General features: G+C 42.3%; 1 protein-coding gene across 4 annotated transcripts in view; it reads right to left on the reverse strand.

The window, feature by feature from the left end:
* Window positions 1-240: 240 nt before the first annotated feature.
* RPTOR (regulatory associated protein of MTOR complex 1) overlaps window positions 241-19587 on the reverse strand; it is a 308928-nt gene continuing 289581 nt past the window's right edge. For all 4 annotated transcript variants that reach the window (XM_053375518.1, XM_053375517.1, XM_053375520.1 and 1 more), the window contains 5 exons: window positions 14709-14836; window positions 13194-13280; window positions 4623-4739; window positions 3931-4060; window positions 241-2563 (listed from right to left, as the gene is read on the reverse strand). In XM_053375518.1, coding sequence (XP_053231493.1) covers window positions 2495-2563; window positions 3931-4060; window positions 4623-4739; window positions 13194-13280; window positions 14709-14836 — 531 coding nt within the window. In that variant the 3' untranslated portion in view covers window positions 241-2494. The remainder of the gene's footprint in view (window positions 2564-3930; window positions 4061-4622; window positions 4740-13193; window positions 13281-14708; window positions 14837-19587) is intronic.

A 19587-nucleotide genomic window follows, 5' to 3' on the forward strand; every position in this document is an offset into this window, starting at 1 on the left:
GATGAAGACAAGCCAGGAGTGCATTGTCTGTGCGTTGTCAGAACAGCAATTATTATCTTCTTTTCTTCTTTGTCAGGAGGAGCAGCTAGGCACTCCCTCAGGGAATTGCTTTGTTGTTCTGCAACACCCCCCACCCCTTCACTCACCTACCTGTCCACCACATTTTTCTTGACATCTGTTCTCCAAAGTTTCGCCTCCACCCCCGTCTGATAACAGTCAGATCCCATTGACCAGAGGCTGTTACGGCATTTACATTTTATTAACCATTTATTTCATTAATTGTTTTACTCTCACAGTACAATCTTGTGGTGGTTTATTATTAAATGTATATATACTTTTTTTCCTTTAAATTTTGCTTTTGGAAAATAAATAAAGAGATAAGTGAACTATATAGGTAGATTACTTTCTGGAGCCTTGGTTAAACTTCATGATTGGATCTCCACATCAGACCTGTGAAAAAACACAGCTCCCCCCCCCCCCCCAATTTGGATGGAAGCTGACAGATTAAAACAGAAAAAGACCATCACAACCATAGTCCTGGCTGTGCAAACTGAGGGGGGGAAGCACAAGGGATCTTGTTCTTGAAACAAAATATATAGGATATACATTACAAAAAATAATCGTCATCATCATATTCTCATTTGCTTTTAATTGCGCAGGTTAAGTCAGTTATACATGGATTTCAGACTCTGGCTTGATGCTTGTTAGCAAAATCCATCAACTATCTGCCCTTCCCTGAGTTCATTGCCACTTACAGAGGGACAGGCACGGCAATGGGGCCAAGGCTGTGGCATCTCAGCACAACTGACACTGGGGATCAGCAAACTAATGTGTCAAGTCACCTCTTGGGTTTATTCCCATCATTTAATTTTGGCAGCTTTCAGTATAGGTTTCTAGCTATATGAGCAATCCTCCCTTGGCCTCTGCCTAGTATCTTACATGGTGGCTCTCAGCCTAGAAGGTGGGGAAGAAGGGGGAAAAAACATATAGCAGGCTTCATAGTGAGAGCCAGGAGATGGATTTTGCAAGCAAGGAAAAGCTGACATCCACAATGCAAGATGAATTGGATGCTATCTCTATTCTTAATGCTATCACAAGCGACAAAATTATTGGCAAGACGACGACAGAATTCCATGCCTCTCCACAGCTTTGTAGACAACTGATTTTGGAGCCAGTGCCAATAGCTGCACAATGCTGGCACAACATAATGCAAAGGGGCCTTCTTGTCTTTGTGTCCCTACTCAGGCAGCCATTTAATTGGGAATCTCTTCCCCTGGACACTGAAGAGACTGAAGTCTTTACTGTATGGGAGATGGGTGGCATGTGAGATGGAACCAGCATTCTCTAGAGAGCGGGAACATCAGTAGTTCTCTTGCAGGCAACACACCATGCATGCAATCACAGGGTGCCAGGTATACATATAGCTTCCCCTGTGTTCGGTCTAGGGGGCAAGTGCCTGAAGGGGGGGGGATGAATGGGAGGAGGGACCCTCTGCACAGGCCTGTTCTGTATGTGTGCTGCAATATCTGCATCCATTACCAAGCTGAATAATAGCACTTCTTGCAAAAGGAGAACAGGAGGTGGGGGTAGGATTTAAGGCAGTGGTACAATGATAAGTGAACTCCTTGCTCTCTATGAGGAGGTAGCAGGCCATTTCTTGTGCTTATGGGGTTCTGCTGTGAGCAAAAGAAGTTAGAGGATGGCTGGAGCAACTTATAGATTGAATGGACATCAGAGGGGAAGGTCTCCTGTCCTGTCACGCAGCTTCTCAAATGTGTCACTCCGATTTCCCCAACAGACACCCAGGAAGTGGGGGCAAGTTTCCTGCTTTCCCTTCCGTAGTGGCAGCCAACTCTGTAGTATTTTCAGCAGCACCGAGAGACTCTCTCTTCCTTAGGGCTTTCCTTTCGTCTTTTACCAGTGGAACAGTAAATGCAAGAGAAGGTGGCCGGTGGCATATAGAGTAGTAAGATACACACAGAACTATCCAAGACCGGCAGCCTGCTAGCATGCGACTGCCAGGGCCAGCACTTGGCACAAAATAGGTAGCAGCCACAGACGTTCTAGGTAGAGTATGTAGAACACTAGGTGAGTCCTGAATTAATTCCTGATTCAAAGGAAAACCCACCCCTGTTCTAGGAAGGAATCATCCTCTTAAGTTTGTAAGGAGCCATAACGCCAAGCAACCAGAGAAGCAGTCATGGGCAGTGGTGGTGAAACCCGGTGAGAATATATATACTCGTTTTCTGCTGCGCCTGAAGGTTCTGGCTCGGAAGAAAAGCAAGAGGCTGCTTCTCTCCTCTCCCCTCTGACTCAAAATCATCAGTAGCTAAATCAGGAGGGAAAAAAGTGTTCAAGTTACGGGGGGGTTGCACAGCAGCAGCAGCCAACACTAAACATTCAAGTCGATAGTTTCACTATGTACACCATGAGTGAGACACGGTCCCACCTGCCAGAAGATGTCCTGCTCTTGACAGAGCAGCCACACACACTGTTATCTGATTCGCTTCTCCACCGAGTACACAGAGATGTAGTAGTCATTGCTTCCAACTGCCAGGTGAGGCTGTGGAAAGGAGAGGGGAAATAAAATCAGTGCATATATAGCAGGGTTCTGCTGGTTTTGGTTGGCTTTTGAAGCTAGTCAGAATTTATACTCGCCACCAGCCCTGCTCCTCACTCAAGAGGGAAGGGATTAGAGTCCTGATTATTATTATTTATTTCATTTCTATACCACCCTATACCCGAAGGTCTCAGGGCGGTTCACATAAAATTTTGTGATGTCACACCAGGTTGTCTGACTGCCACTGAAGCCTAAGTACAGAGGCATGACCCTTCACCCTCTTTCTGAGCTTCAAGCTGGATATAATGGGCCAAAGCTCTTACCACTTGCTCTGAGCCCAGAGAGGTTCAGAAAGCAGCAAAACATTGACAGTTAAGGCACTAATCTGTTTTATTCTGCTTCTGTTAGGCAACATTTATGTTGCTTTTATTGATTTTAATTATTGTATTTTGTAATACAAAGTTGGATGGTTTTATTGAGTTGTGGCCATAAAAGCTCTTACCTACCTGCTTCATCCCCTACAGTGACAGTCAACTTCCAGTAGTTTTTGTTATGCTGGAAATCCTTTCTCCACTAATTTCCCCTGTTTGTTTCCAGTGGATTGAAAATCCACCAATACAGTTGAGTTCCAACTTACATGAGGGTACAGTTCCAAGGGTTGTGCAAACACACGAAAATTGTAAATAGGAAAAAAATGCATTTTCCTTGTCTGGCAAGGTGTGGAGAGTCCCATGGGAAGGTCTCCCCTGTGTGTGTGTTTCTGCTGCCCCCCTCCTCCAGGTGTGAATGGCCATTGCAAGGGAGGAGGAGTGGAGCAGGCAGAGAGAGATGCAGGCAGAAGAAAAAGGCTCTAATGGATCTGGAATGGAGCTGCAGCCAAGTGTGTAAAGTTGAATTTGTGAAAGTAAAATGCACATATGATGTGACTTGACTGTATACCTAGTTGCAACCTCATATCTACGTTGCACTGTTCATCAGGCATCTCTTCCTTTGATCACCTGGAGCAGAAGCATTTGTTTGGCGGTGGTCAGAAACAGGATCATGGACTAGATGGATCCATGGCTTGACCAAGTGAACTTGTAACTTGACAGCTACAAGAACATAGTAGATTCTGGGAACCTTGTCTAAGCAAATAAAAGAACCCTACTAGAACTTGCATGTAATCTGAAATAAATAAATAAATGCTCCCTACCCCCACCCTCCAATGAGCTAGTTCAATGAATTTTCTCACTGAATTTGAGTTTTCTGAATTTGGAAATATTGTGTGTGTCCCCCTCTCAACAGCTTCACTAAGTCATCTTCATAATAGCTATTCAGAACAAATTAAGGGTAACAATTGAGATGTTCTACAGTTTAGAAACGAGACTGACCCAGTGTGGATGGAAGGCTAGGCAGCTGATGGCACCCACTCGCTGGCCCATGAATCCATCGTAGTACTTGATATTGTTGATCAGCTCACCATTCCCATTGTAGATTGCAGTGAATTGATTCATAGAGCCACTGCAGAGGGAAACAGAGAACACAGGATATTGGTGACATTAAACAACTGGTGGTTAAGTCCTAGAGATGAAGGTTTTCTACTCTTGTGCCATTTGTGGAGCAAGAAGCAAGTAAGCTTACAACAGCAAATGGGATTTTCTTTAAGCCATGAAATCTTCAGCACAATCTCAGCTATTAGCAGGTGCACAATGGAAAATTCACATGCTCAGTAGGAGATTTAGGGAGGCAGGATGGGAGACACAACAGCAGGCAGGCAGGGAGAATATAACTATGAGATGGTCTTGAGTGAAAACCCCAGGCACCAAACTGCTGACACTGGACAGCAAGTCCCTACCAAATAGTGTACTTTCTGCTCTTAAGGAAGGGAAACCCACATAATACGGTGAGCTGCAACACCCACCATAATTGAAATCCATGTGCTGCAGGTTCAATGAAGCATACAAGAATTGAAATATCTCAGCTGCAAATACGTGAAATAAGCCACACTATTTATGCCAAGGAAAATAAATGCAAGTGTTTAACAATGGAGCAGGGTGGTATGCAGGCTGCATTTAGAACTTACCATGCAAACAGGTTGGCTTGTGGGTGGATGTCCAGAGCTGTCAGTCCTTTTACTATCTGCAGGACCTTCACTGATTCTGGCATCCTTGGGTCAAAGAAACGGACATCTCCATTAACACTGCAAAGAGATAAAACATGGGGCTATTACCTGTTTGCTCCAACAAGGAGAGCAGATCTACTTATCCCAGAACCTGGCTAAAATTAGGAGAGTATTAGTATCAATGCTCAATTTGCCAGCAATGTCCCTTTGTGAAAACCAGCATACTTGCCACCCACTGCAGTCTGTTTCAGGCAGCCCTAGATGCTGCAGAAGCAAACATAAGGTTACTCACGCACAAGGAATCAGTGTACACGAATCAATTCATTATTCCTCCTGTTCAACTCATTGGCATTAAATACCACTAGAAAACCACTGACTGGCTTTGCTGTTTGACTGATTTCTGGACTTTAAGACCATTTGTATTCCCCTGGAACAAGGTAAATGATAATAGGGTTACTTTAACCATATGCAAACATCCTGTGACTTTGGGCTAATGGTCCTGTGACAGATTTTTGGCAGGACAAGATGCTTTATAGTGGCATCAGTGAATGGTTAAGATCACAATAATTGGTGAAGTGAAATTTCTAACTTTCAGCTTGATTACTGTCTTGTCATAAATATAATGGATTCATAGCTCATGAAACTGGCCTTCCATCCTAATCCTTTAAATGCTGTAAGGTGTGTCCAAGTGATGATTCTATGAGGAAAACAAGGTTGAAACATGGGGTCTACTCACTGAGCAGATTGTTTCTTGAGCAGAAGATTTGGGCAAAATGTAAGGGAGATGGATAAAACCTGGTCGGCTAAGAAACTGGAGGAATTACAGTCCTTGTCTGTAGTTTTCAGAGCAGAGAGATTAATGAAAAACTAGTAGAATAAGGAAGGCAAATGAGAAAATGTTGCTGAGAAAACTGTAGCCAAAGCCTGATCAGCTGAAGTTATCTTAATTCAGTCAAATGACTGTATTTTATTGAGAATTTACTATTTTATGTACAATGCTTAAGGGTTTCTTTTTATAATGCAGTTTATAAAATTTCTTCAATAAATAATTTTGATTACAGAGAATGGCTATTTAAGTGTAAAAATCTAGTCGGAGGGCCTTAAACTTTGGTTATAACTAATTCTCTACTCCCTGCATCACCACAATTGCTGGTCTGAGGATGTAACAGAGCCTGCTAAGAAGCAGCATTCAGGTAACTGGGATCCGGATCTCGTTAGGTAACCCTATAGTCTATCTCATGCTGCTCTTCCCTACATGACTTCCTTAGTCTCCAGCTGCAGCATTTCATAATGAGGACTCAACATGGGGCTTCCCTACTGCAGTTCAGATCCTTCCGCTCTCTCTTGTGATACTTCAAATATCTGACCTGCATGCCCCGTCTCTCTTAGAACTTTCCCTTCATTTAGGGTTCATTATATCTCTCTTGTTTCTGGAACCTTGTAATTTAATTAAAGACCTAATAGCCTTCATAGTGTAACCCATGGCTGGTTACAGCCTGTGGAGCCTGACAGTATAAAAAAAGGCAAAGGAAAACATAGTACAAAAAAAGAATAGTGAGCAGGGCTTTAAGTTGCACCAACTTCTGGGTGGTGCAAGGAGAAGACTCTACAGCTGTACTGCCAAACAAAACGGCAACGAAGACACAGCAATAAAAAGACTGAAGATGAAAGCACCAATATTTGATTCCTTGTATGCATCCAGCTAATGGAGCTGGTGAAAGCTAATGGAGACTGGTGAAGATCCACTTGAAGGCTGAGTGTTTACAGGCCATCTGCAACACGCACAGCTGAAAAGTACAGACCATGTTCTAAGATCTGATTCCAAAAAAAGCTGTGGGTGCAGAAGAGAAACTAATACCTCACAGACAGTCAGATCTGGAAAGCCAAAGGTCAATACCAAATGCTACAAAATGAAGAACTACAGAGAAAAGCACTCCAGCTGTCACTCCCTAGTGTTAAGCTGTCAGAGATGTGGCAGGATCCTCAGGAAGCATCTGCAGCACCACTTAGAGAGGGCAGAACCAGGGTTAAAATATCCAAGAGAGGCAAAGCTTCAAATTATTACTCAACATAAGGAAATATTCTAAAAACACACACACACAAAAAAAACACATAAGGAAACATTTTGATTAAAAATAAGTCTTCAGGTTTACTGTAAATTAATGTGTGTGAAATCTAATCATGAAATGATTTATTCCATGTTCTTAATTCCTGCTGCCCTTTATTTATCTTATAAAAATTGCTTTTATTGTATTTTCTTTTGTATCCATTAGTGTGCATTAAAAGTAAGTGAAACAATATAAAAGTAATGAATGGAATAATAAACAATGTGAAAGGTTCGTTTCAGGGTATAAAATATGCAATTAATAAGATGTTAAACTTGCTGAGGGGACAGAGACAGAGCACTTAGTGATATTAACTGTATTTATTTTTTGGGTAGCAGATTGCTGCTGCTCTTTCTTGATTGGTCCAGCTGCTCCTAATATTACTCTCATTCATATGTTGACCCAGCTAAATATTATTCTCATTCACATGCAATGCTAAGCTGACCCATGGCTGAGCATGAACAAGCAAACCTATGGGCTTCCAGAGATGAGATGATGGTCAGTTGACTCTTCCCTGGTCTAGGTCTCCCAGACAATCACGAGCTGTTTAAACCATAGGAGGACTTCCGGGTTGACGCCTCCGGCAATGGCGGAGCTCCTCCGATCGGGAGGAACTTGCTCCGTGAAAAGCAGGGTCTGACCGCCACGGCGAAGGCGGAGACCCACAGAAATCACAGGCGGGAGAAGCCTGTGAACTTGGGATTCGGCTGGCACCTCTTGCGCCTCCCCTACTCGCGGGGAAACCCTGTTTTGGGGATCTGGAGCGACGTGGCGTGAGTGGCGCGGTGCTTTGAATCGACTGCTTCTTTCACGGAGTGAAGCTGCATTGCTGTTGCCGGAAAGCGCTGACTTTTTCCTGTGGACAATTGGACTTTAAACAACTACCCGTGAGTAGACTGGAAAATTTGGATCTTCAAATATTCTAATTTGGCAAAGTAGCGGGAAGGCTCTAAACAGGAAGTCCGCCTCCCGTTTTTGTAAATAGATTGAAGCAAAGGCGTTACAAACTAAAGTCTCTGAAAGTTTTTGGATAAAGGATTAAAATTCCACTGGTTAAAAATATCAAACCCCCCTTGGAAGCAGGAGAAGAGGGGGGAAGCTGTGGACCTAGGGAGAACCTGCAGGAGAGAGGGAAAAGTAAACTACTACTGCTCTGAACGATACTTAAAATTAGAAAGATACTGTTTCCATTGATCTCTTCTGAGTTTATTAAAGGGAGGAAAAATAACTGAAAATCGCAACTGTTTCTGTGACTGAAAGAACTGATACAATTTGAAACTGCTTCCCTCTAGAGGGAGCATGTGAAACTGTTACAGGAGTGTAACAGGGTAAACTCCAGCTGCAAGATAAAGTTCCTGAGAATCAGAGATTGACCTTGGACTATTCAAAATGCTGATAGGAGAAGTTATTGTGACTGCATTACTCAAAATAAATCATTCACTTGAACAGCTGCACAAAAATGTAGATGACATGATCTTCAAACTTGACAGCCGGGAACAGAAAGTGACTAACTTGTCAAAAAGCAAACAACAACATGGACTTGGTACAGGAAAATATCTTGGCAAGACAAATGGTGGAGGAAAAGGAGAAAGATGCCGTTGTGAAACTTAAAGTAATTCAAGAAGGATCCTCAGTTCTACAGAGGCAAATCGAGGATTACAAATGGAAGCCCTGCATGATTGATTTTAGCAAAAACCAGAGCTTGAGGATGGGACCCTGGCTTGGACCGAAGAACGAAAGTTGGAAAGACCCCTTCATCCAGGGATTAACTGACATCTGGGACATGGGTTGGGGCCTGGAGGAGCTTGAAGCTGTGGGGGCCTATGGACTTGGAGGAATCCTGAAATACGTCCTGAAATACCCTATGGACCTTAGTTTCAAGTATGGAAATTTGGCTGAGCTGTTCAGAAGGAACAAAAGTTCTGTTTGGTTGGAGTTTTCCCGAGATTTGCTCCTGAGCATCAAAGAATATGAAGAAGATCCGCAGAAGGGACTTGGAAAAGAATTAAGAGCCTCGGACATAAGATCTCCAGGTTGATGGAATATATGGATTTGATGGAAAGGACTGGCAGAATCCGAAACCAGGGAGAGGAGAGGGTGGAGGAAGATTGGGAAGCTAAAGCTTATATTTAGAAATTTTGCAAAATTAATGACTGTTAGAAAAATCATGGAATGTTATTATATGGATTTAGTAGAAATGTTAGAAGAAGTTAAGAATAGATAAGTAATTTAGTCTTAAAGGGAAATAAGGTTTAAAAATATGTTATTTACAAGACGATAAAAAATAGATAAAGATGGAAAGGATTTGCTGAAATAATTAGAAGAATGGGAATACAAAAAGGGAGATGTGAGGAAGTCGAGGAAATAAGGAAATGAAGGATAGAATATGGAAAAGGAGAGATGTATTTTAAACTGTTTTGTTTAGATTTATTTATGTGTTTAGCTTAATGGGATTGGGTTGGGGTTTATATTATTTGTATACTGTATTGTATTGTGGTGTTTTTTCATTTTTCTTTCTTTCTTCGTTTGTCTTTAAATTTTCTCTTTTCTTCTTTCTTCTTTTTCTGTAAACTTTAAAAGCAATAAATATTATTTTTTTTAAAAAACAACCATAGGAGACACCTTGGTTATAGCTTGTGGTTTGTCTGGGAGAGCTAAGCCATGAGCCTGGGGTATGGATGACACACTAAACCATACTATGGATTAGCTCAGCATAGTGCAGCATCAAAATGACTAAGGAGGAGCAATGTGATTATAGCCTCCACTCTGGGAGCCCATGTGTTTCCTTGTCCATGCTCAGCTATGGTTTGCCTTAGCATTACACACAAACTAGGCCATTGTCTCCTACTTGATCGGTTCAGCAACCCTAATATTATCTGCCCTAACAGTATTGCTTCTGCAGCAGCTGTCCAAGGCTTCAGGCAGAGGCTTTAACAAACTTGCTACCTGGGATCCTTTGGACTGAATAGGCTAACCTGAGACACCATCTGCATGTGCTATGCCATTAGGCCTTATGGTGTGCTGCATATGCCTTTTGCATTGGGACAAAGGAAGTAAGAACAACTAAATCAGGACGGATTTAAGCCAGACCATGGAGAAAATCTAATAGCAGATCCTGAGTGTGCCAGCATAATCAGTACGCACATCAGTAATGTAGAATCCCAACAGTTGAGTTTAACGAAGCTGCCTGTGTGCTGAAGTAATCGAGGAAACGCAACAAACTTCTCAAAAGGATTAAACAGGATGAGACAGCACCATGATTCATCCTTCAGCTTCTTCAATGAGTTCTGACCACAGCAGTGCCTGAGGCTGAGATGTTGGATGGAATACCTGTGCCTACTGCTACATTTTATTTTAGTGATGAGAAACTTGCTCGACCTCAGAGGGCTACTATTACTAGAAACATCCTGGAACTGTTCTAACCACAGAAAGGGGAAGAGTACATAAGCATCTTTTTTACAGTCCTTCAGGAACAGAGGTACATGCAAGAAGGAGGAAAGGGTGTCCTTAAGTAACAAAAAGATGAACCCAAGCCAACATCTGTAAGGTGCCCATGCTATGCAAATCAAGACCCCAAAGTTAGAACTGACCTTCAGAGAGCTGCTTTTGTTGTGAGAAGTACAGAGTTTAGACTTTTATCCGCAATCATTCATCTCTCCGTTTCCTGATACATAAATCATTTATCAAGCTTCTGCTGGCCTTCTTAAGAACACTATTCATGATCCTATTCCCTACAGATGTTCTTTGGGTTCTTAGTGTTAGTGTTTCAGTATAAATGTTTATCACCCACTGTGAAGTACAAGCCTTATAGTAAGTATGCCACTCACTCTTGAACAGAATCATGGAGTGTGCCTGATGTATGACTAGAAAGGATCACATTTTACATATGCACCCACTGCAAGAGGGTGATTCAAATAGGCTAGTGCTGTGAAGGCCAGTTACTCCAACCTAGCCAATACTCTGTCTGCTGAACAGCTATCTTACAATAGACTACTGCCTTCCATGTTAGTTTATTAGTTAATTTATAATTAATCAATGCTCAAAGCATTGTACTACATAGGTTCCTAGCTGCTCTCATATCCAGGCACAAACTGACCCAGGTCTTGGCTTTAGTAAGGTCGTTGAATCATGGTTCTTTAGGCTGTGCAAGCTGAATTAATCTAAAACTGAAGTGCATAATCTTTTGCTGAAACATCAAACTACATACTGCATGCTGTTGAGAGTCAATATGGCTTGCTAGGCTGATCTAATTGATGTGGAACATGCCCAGTTCCAGGTAAAATTCCAATCCCTTTCTGAATCTTGTGAGAAGCACCCTTTGTTTGAAAGATAAGATAATTATCTAATGTCAGGTGGGGCCTACCAAAATAAATTCAGAGTCAAATAGATTCTCATCTGGCAAGAGGAACTACTTCAACCAGCTTCCAGGAAAAACAGAAGTTATAACATTTGCTGCCCCTTCTTTGGGGGTGGAAAAGCATTACCTCTTACAGCATTATATTTTCTTTCAATTCTGTATACAAGGAAGAAGTTCTCTGGAAACAAACTATGACTTAGTGGTAGTAAATTATAGTCTGCTGTCCTTTGAATGGGGTAATAAATAAACACAGTGCTCCTCCACCATATTTATGAAGCATGAGAAATGGATTTATGCAGAGAAAATTGCTAGATGGGGAAATAATTCTGCATAGCAATAAGCCCAGAACATGCAATACAATCTATCCCTTGGTGTTTTTTAAGCATTTTGTCTCAGTAGCAAGTCTTGCTCTAGCCAGTTACTTCCTACCTTTTACTTTACAGCTATCAGATAAGTATTTCTGTTTAAGATTAGGATCCCTGTCTCCAGTGTTGTTACCTGTCATGCCAGGCCCTGATCCCACCTTGGTCCCCATCTAGACCTTCCAATGATCAATGACCTAAGTGAGTAGACAAAGCCCCACAATGCCAGGGCCTTGAGGTCTGTGAAGGGGCCTCCAAGGGATGTATTAGAAGATTCCTTGGAGTGGATTCCTGATCCACCTTGGCTAACTCAAGTGAGGGAGGTTGAATCATCGCCTAGTTCTTTGGAAACACCAGCACCAGAAGGTCCAAGCCCTGGCAGCTGGTCAACATTGGAGTTCATGCCTGAGAGTCAATGTGGCAACACAACTCTTGCATAAAGGGCTCTTTCTGAGTAACAACCTTCCTCAACAATAAAGGCTCTTAGAGCAGACTCAAGCACCTGAACTGGTATTGAGCCTGGCCTGAGACACTAGGCTATACAGTGGTACCTCGAGTTACAAACTCCGCTAACCTGGAAGAATTACCTCGAGTTGAGAACTTTGCCCCAGAACTTTGCCCCAGAATGGAAATCGTGTGCTGGCAGCGCAGCGGCAGCAAGAGGCCCCATTAGTGAAAGCACACCTCTAGTTAAGAACAGATTCAGGATAAGAATGGACCTGCAGAACGAATTAAGTTCGTAACTAGAGGTACCACTGTATATCAAGCTTCACTTGGTCTGCTAGTTACTGGAAACAACACAAGCCAGCCAGCTCCCTCCTTCCAGACCCAACTCCTTTGCCTGCCTTGCTTTCTTAAGAATCTCTTCAGTTTTTGACCCCTAGACTCCTGCTTATTAATGCTGACCCTTGATTACATTTGGATCCAGATTAGATTTCTCTGACCTTGGTTTGACCTGAGCCTTGCTTTCTGGACTCTCTTTCCAAATGTTTGGTGATATTGTGTGTGGGACTAAGTCTGCAGTGGGTTCCACTGGGGACCTGCCTCCACTTAGCTCACAAACTCCAGCCAGAGCATGGCATGATCTTATTTAGGATCCTTAACTTTAAAGTGAAGGCTGAGCATTCAGAAGATAATGCCACAAATTTATGGGTGACCCTTCCCAAAAGTCAATAGAAGCTGACTTAGAACACAGTGCCCTCACTCACAGGATTAAGCCATGTAAGAAAGGAAGCAGAGTAAATTTTGCACTCCCATTTGTGTACATATAATGATTCACAATGCACTGCATCAAGCGTTAAATTTGTGGGGCTTTGCTTTCTTTGAGGTACCACTCCTACAATATTATGCAGTTCCCACACTCAGTTCTTCCAGTCTGGTGGGCCGCAACCTGAAATGGTTGATCATCATCAGAAGAATGTATCTAATTTGAGGAGGATTAGATTGTTTTTCCTGACTGAAGTTTGCTGTGACCAAGTTTGAAAACCCTTGCTCTAAGGAACAAGGTTACCCGTTCATCCGCTCTCCCATCTTGGGAGCAGGAATTAATTGCAGAGTAGAAATGCCAAAGTGAAGAGCTCAAATCTCATCACTGTTTAAATACCAGAGACAGATTTTTAAACAAGAGAGGGCAAAATACTGTTTTGACAGGAAAATGTCGCATAAATATTCAGAGGCCCTTGTTCCTTTTCATTTCGTTTTCTTTTACCTGACACTCATGATGTTGCCTTCAGGATGTTTCTGCAAATACGCTTTCACCACCCAGGCTGTGTGCTCTCGATAGGTCATCACTCGGCTACAAGAGAGAGGCGAAACTTTGTAAGACAAAGCTGGAAAAAGGCCATAAACCAACTCATGAACCATAAATGTGAAAGGGAAATCATCTCCTTGCTGTGGCTAGGTTCCCAGTTAGGTAAGTTGCAAGACTTTGAACCAGAGATTTTGAGTACGGGCATTATATTTTGCAACTGCATGTTCCAACATGTGCCCTGGTGTCAGATAAAGCATAAGAGGAAATGAGAGGGGAGGAGAAAAGGTAGGAGGGAATGACCCCATGTTTTTGCTCTAGGACATAATAAGTAAATGTCTTAGTAAAAACTTAGCTCTGATGTCTTTTACAACGTATGTATTTCAGGAAGAAGAAAAATCAATGCAATATTCTTCTCCCCTTCTTTAAAAAACAAAACAAAACTGTAAAAAGTTATTTCTCTTGCAGCTCAAGTTGATAAAAATTGCATCACCTCATAGCATTTGTTTCCAGGTCATAGCTTTTTTGAAATGAGTAGGTGAGAAATATAGAGTCCGACAGGTAATCCCTGAGCAAATGGTGATAGAAGGTTATGGTAGGGTTTGAATAACGTTGGTGCTAGAGGACACATGGAGCCTTGAATTGAGGTAAGTTATCATGAGTGCTTAACCACAGAGCCATCAAATGATAGACATGCTTCACACAATTGCAGGGGGCTGGACTAGATGACTATCGTGGTTCTTTCCAACTCTACAATTCTATGATTCTATTTAGACAATAATGTACAGATTCTAGAAATTAAGACCCTCGGGATTGTGCCCCTTGTTTAAAGTAATCTACAAAATATGGGAAGACATCTTCTTAAGGTGCTGCAAACCAGAAGACAGGATGCGATGGGGGAAAGGGCCTCTTACCAGAGAAGATTCATATAGCACAATTTCCACTATGCCATCTCAAAGTTTTTTTAAAAGAGAAGTTCTGCAGTGGTGCAAGAGAAATTGCCCAAACATGCACTCCCTGGAAAAAATGGATGCATTCAATGGGTTGCATTCAACCACGTTGAACTTCATGCACAGAACAACTCCAGTGAGTGCAATGGAACTTCCCCTTCCTCTCCTACCATGCCATGTGATCCCCAAATTTGCTCTAGGGATTCCCCAATCTCTCTGGAGCATACCTGGGAGTAGAATAGGGCTGCATGGGACCTGGAGAGGGAAAGGAAGTTCCACTGCACTTGCACGCACACAATAATTTAGCTGGATTCAACCCAATATCCTTTTCACATTACATTTTCACACATGCTGTAATAATAATAATAATAATAATAATAATAATAATAATAATAATGGGATGGGGGTTCCAAGAACAGCCAGATCTCTAGTGTGTTTGGAGGCATTGAAACAACGGCAAGAATAGTAGTATTGAATGCAAAGTGAATGCAACTTGCTAGTTGTAAAAATTAGATAAGTCTCTTACCATTCACTCAGAGCCATCCGCCGGTCATAAACACGAACAGAACCATCACCAAGCCCCGCTACAATGAGCGAACGATGCGAGTCACAGGACAGGCTGGTGACACAGCTGTCAGCCCCTGTGGGAATATCCTAGGAGAGAAAAACACATGCCTAAGCTAAAACGACTGGGAGATTTTAAGTGCACTGGCCATATATATAGCCCAGTGTTACCCTTGCAGTGGGCTCCACACATGAGCACTGATGCTGAAAAATGGTAACAAGGTGGTTGTGACAGCTTTACCATGCAGGCTCAGATTTTGGCTTAAGACTGGGGGTGAACAAATTGCCTCTGGAAACAAACTAACTTCTGGTAGTGAAAAGGGCTGAAGTTTTTAATGAAGACATCAAGGACACCTATTCTGAGCTGCAGCATCAGGCTAATTGGTTCTTATCTTCAAGCAAAGAGGAAGGCATAAATATTATCAGAACGGCATCATCTCCATGGTGAGATTCAGGAACTTGTGTGGGTCTATGCCTTATTATGTATTAAAATTTCTATATTGGATAATACTAATTTTAATAAAAAATGTCTTAGGTCTGTTTCACATGGTTTAAATCAGGGGTCAGCAAACTTTTTCAGCAGGGGGCCGGTCCACTGTCCCTCAGACCTTGTGGGGGGGCCGGACTATATTTTGGAAAAAAATAAATGAACGAAATTCTTATGCCCCACAAATAACCCAGAGATGCATTTTAAATAAAAGGACACATTCTACTCATGTAAAAACACGCCGATTCCTGGACCATCTGCAGGCTGGATTTAGAAGGCAATTGGGCCAGATCTGGCCCCCGGGCCTTAGTTTGCCTACCCATGGTTTGTTTTGGAAAATGTAATCTGGGCTACTTTACACCTATATGCATACTGGTATATATGAAAATCGGGTCATGAGTTTCCTTTTGACTGTGGTATATATTTCACAGAAGTGTTCATCAACTTCCTGATGTGTCTACTCACTAAAGCAAACCTTTGCATTGGAACAAGTAGCATGTGATCTTAGCCCTTCAGTTTGAAGGGAAGCCCTGATTAACCACATTAAAAAGTCCTAATTAACTAAGATAAATGTCCAGGAGGAGATTCTTTTCCGCAAAAACATATTTGTCCCTGACCAGCCATAAATACTACATTGAAGGGCAGGATGGATAGATGAGTACTGTTTAAACAAACACACACCATTTCCCTGGAGGGAAGTAAATCTGCTCCAGCTGAAAATACACCTGGCAGCTAACTAGTGCATGTAAGAGAGGTATGTTATGGCAGCCATTGCTTTCTAAATAAGTACCTATTAAAGGAAGAACTCTGCAGGGCAATAGCTGTTTATTGGGCATTAGATCAGGCCACAAATGCCACAAAAGCAGATTAAATATATATTTAAGAGCAGAAAGCACTGAGAAGGGAACTAACAGCAGGAAGGCCTGGTGAGAAGGAGACACTTCTTATGCACCCAGTCAAATAGCAAAGGTGAATTACTAAAAGTGGCAGAACTACAAAGAGAACTGCAAATGCAACTAGCCTTTCTACTTCACATTTTTTTGTGCAGCTTTTTAAGGGTGATTATAAAAGTACATAGCCTGCCATGAACTCTAAAGCCCTGCATTTCCTCTGGGGAGAAAGACGTTACCAAAAAGTGTTTCCTTTTATATGATGGAAGCTGTTCCACTTTGACACGCTGCTGCTCCCCAAGCCTTGCAGCAAAAAGGTTTACAGCCCTTTATAATCTCTTTGGAGTCAGGATTTCTCCCTCATATTTTTATGGAAAGTAAACTGTGCAAGATGAAACATTGCATGCCCATGGTCAAGGTTGAAATAGAAACCTGGAGTCCTGACAGGCTGCAACAAGATTCTATGCTGCATGTGTTCATGCTCTGCAGAAAAATGGTAAGAACAGAAACCAAGGGCAGTGTACTTTATGAAAGAACAACTCTGGAAAATAATAAACACAAAGAGCAATGCTGGTATATTGTTGGAAAGACACCCGAAAACGTTATTCTAAGGCTATAGCCCTTTCCTCTTTATGTGCTACGCATAAGAGAACTGCGTGGAATAATAAGAGTGCAGCTGTGAAAAAGAAAAACAGTTTCAATTAAGCAACCAAAAAATTGAGCAACATTTTCAAACTAGCATAATAATCAGAACTGGCTCTGCAAAATTATGTTAGCTAATTTCACACCTCCTTCCTATTTTTGCCCCTGTGAGCCTATCCGCCTTCTCTTGATGTTATTTTTTGCATTTGCTTCATAAAAAAATATTAGATTAACAGTTTACTGGAGATAAAAATCTGGCAATCCTAGACTGAAATGGAACTGTAGCTGCATAGAGGCTCTGCAAGTTAAGATACTTTTGTGTCTCCAAATCAACTCTCTTGTAGACTTGCAGAGGGTTGAGAAAGGGCCACAATGGTGTCTACTAAATTCTTTCAAATCAGACTATAATCCAGATTAGAGTTCCATCCACAGCATGCCACAGGCAAAGAGCAGAATCTGTGGATAAAAGGTGCTTAAGGAACAAATAGTTCCAGTTGACTGACATTACTGAGTGAAGTTTCAGGTTGCAAAGGAAAGCAATTTTGCCTTGAGCGGCGGCGGGAGTATTTCTGCAATCCGTTTGCCAACAAGATCTTTTCTGCACCTAATGTTGCATGTAGAATTCCAGCTCCATCCAACAACTGAGTTTAGTAATATGTAAACAGCATCTTGGCAGCTATTCAGGTAACTTGTCAATTTGGAACGTGATGACACTTGGGGGAAGTGAGTGAATTTTCTACCATGAAGCTCATATGCAAATTAGTGTTCCATCCAATTAGTGGAGTGGAGCCTTGAACTAGAAGTCTGGCAAGTGGACCCAGGCATCTTTCTCATTGTGGTAACCTGCCAAATGAGAAAGTGTTCAGATTTGACCTGTTATTTGCACTAACAGCCGGTATCGGTAAGGATTGGATGTCTCAATAGGCCAAGAGGATTCCCTCTGGTCCCAAGAAGCTTCCAAGTCTACCCTGGCTCTGCAGCATGAGAAACCCAATGCACAGATGCACTGCTTTCACAGTGCTCATCCCTGCTTACCCATGTGCCAACTTGATTTCCTGTTTGAACCCTTAGCTTGGCTTAGTTGGTGACTGCTTGCTGCAGACCACCATTCTTGGCAGATATCTAATAACCCAGATAAGCTATGGCAGCAGTACCTAACCCCCAAGCACTCTCCCAAGTCCTTGGCAGCAAAAAGAAGGGGGAGGGTCAAATTAAACACAGTGCTGGGGCAAACAGATAGGTTTAAGCTTCTCCCCATCCCCCAGTCCAGTTCCCTGATGGAGATGCAAACTGTGTCCACCCTGGTTATCAGGTCAATCATTTAATGGACGGGGAGGGGGCATGGCCTTGCTGTGAAGACAGCATCACACATGGGAGTGTGGTCTAGCTGCACCTGCTGCTGCCTTGCAGTTTTGGGAGGGTTGGGTCAAGAGTGAATGCAGACCTTGGGCCAAAAAAAGTCATCCACTCCTGGGATGCAGACTAGTTCAGTTGAGATTTTATTGTACCAACTGTGCTAGATCATCACAGCTGTTGAATCAATAGAAGTGTAATTCCAAATTCTCTCTTTCTGCAAGGAAACCATTAAACTAGTAACAAACTATTCTAAAATTGCCCCCCACATCTATTTCAAGTATATAAGCCCATGCACCCACCCACAATCTATGATGATTCTCACCATCTCCTATCAACCTAGTACCCAACATATACCCAGTGGCTCAAATAATGGGCAGTGGCATTTCTGAATATGACTACTATGTTTCTGCTGCTCTGGGTTTTGCAGTATGATTAAGTCTTGATCCCCCGAATCACTGCAAAAACCAATTTGCACTGTTTAAGAAATAAAATGCCTTTAAGATGCTCTCCGTACAATCATTAATCATTCTAATTTAAAATATTTTCACCCTGCTGATTTCTGATGTTCTCTAATTTGCACAGATAAAATAATATTTGAAAATAATTAAGATTAGCATAGGCTTAGTTGTGCTGCATTGCTGGGTCAAAGTGCCATAATTAATGTTCATCCAGAGGTAATTAATTTCCAAAAGATTTGTAGACTAGACTTTATTTCCCACAGCAGCTTAGACAGAGATGTTACCTCTCATTATGTGGCTGAAGAGGTGGCTTGATTTAATGGCAACTGACGTGAATGTACATGGTTTTTTTGCTAAGGTGAGTGGCACGATAGCTCAAGCAACAAGGCGGCTAAAACTGCTCTGTTCCTTTGTCAGTCTCCATGCCTATAGAATAGGAGGAACAAGGCCGGCTCTGTCATGATGTGAAGTGTAGTAGGTGACTTTAGGTGGCAGATAGAGAGGAATGGCGTTTGGGGGGGCTGCCAAAGGCAGATAAGATGCTATAAGGGACTTTTAGGCTTGCCAACTAGTCAGTTTCTAGCACACATAGACAGGGTTGGCCCAGACACTGCTCTGTGCATTCAATATAGTGAATTTAAATTTGCTGTCACTCAGCCTCTGCCATTGTAAGCTGGATCTTCTTAGTCCTGGCAGTGAATGACAGTCAGGAAAAAGCTTGGCTGGCTTGTTGTTCCACTGTGGGATGTGTCAGCTGCCTGCACTCCTAAAGTTTCCTTGGATCATGGTTAGAGATGCATGTGAAGAAAAGGATGGGAGCTTACCACTGCCAAGCGAGAGGAGGAAGAACAGCTCAAAGAAAAGCTACAGCCAGCAACAGCCAATCAGGGCCAGCTTCCTCTGCCATTGTGTGCATGTGTGTGAATGCATACATGAGAGAAAGTGCTTGTCTGTATGCTTCTTGTCTGTGTCTGCATGAGAGATGGTATTAGTGCATCTTTGCTTCTT

This window comes from Podarcis raffonei, chromosome 2 (genome assembly GCF_027172205.1).
Source record: "Podarcis raffonei isolate rPodRaf1 chromosome 2, rPodRaf1.pri, whole genome shotgun sequence".
Taxonomy (NCBI): Eukaryota; Metazoa; Chordata; class Lepidosauria; order Squamata; family Lacertidae; genus Podarcis; species Podarcis raffonei.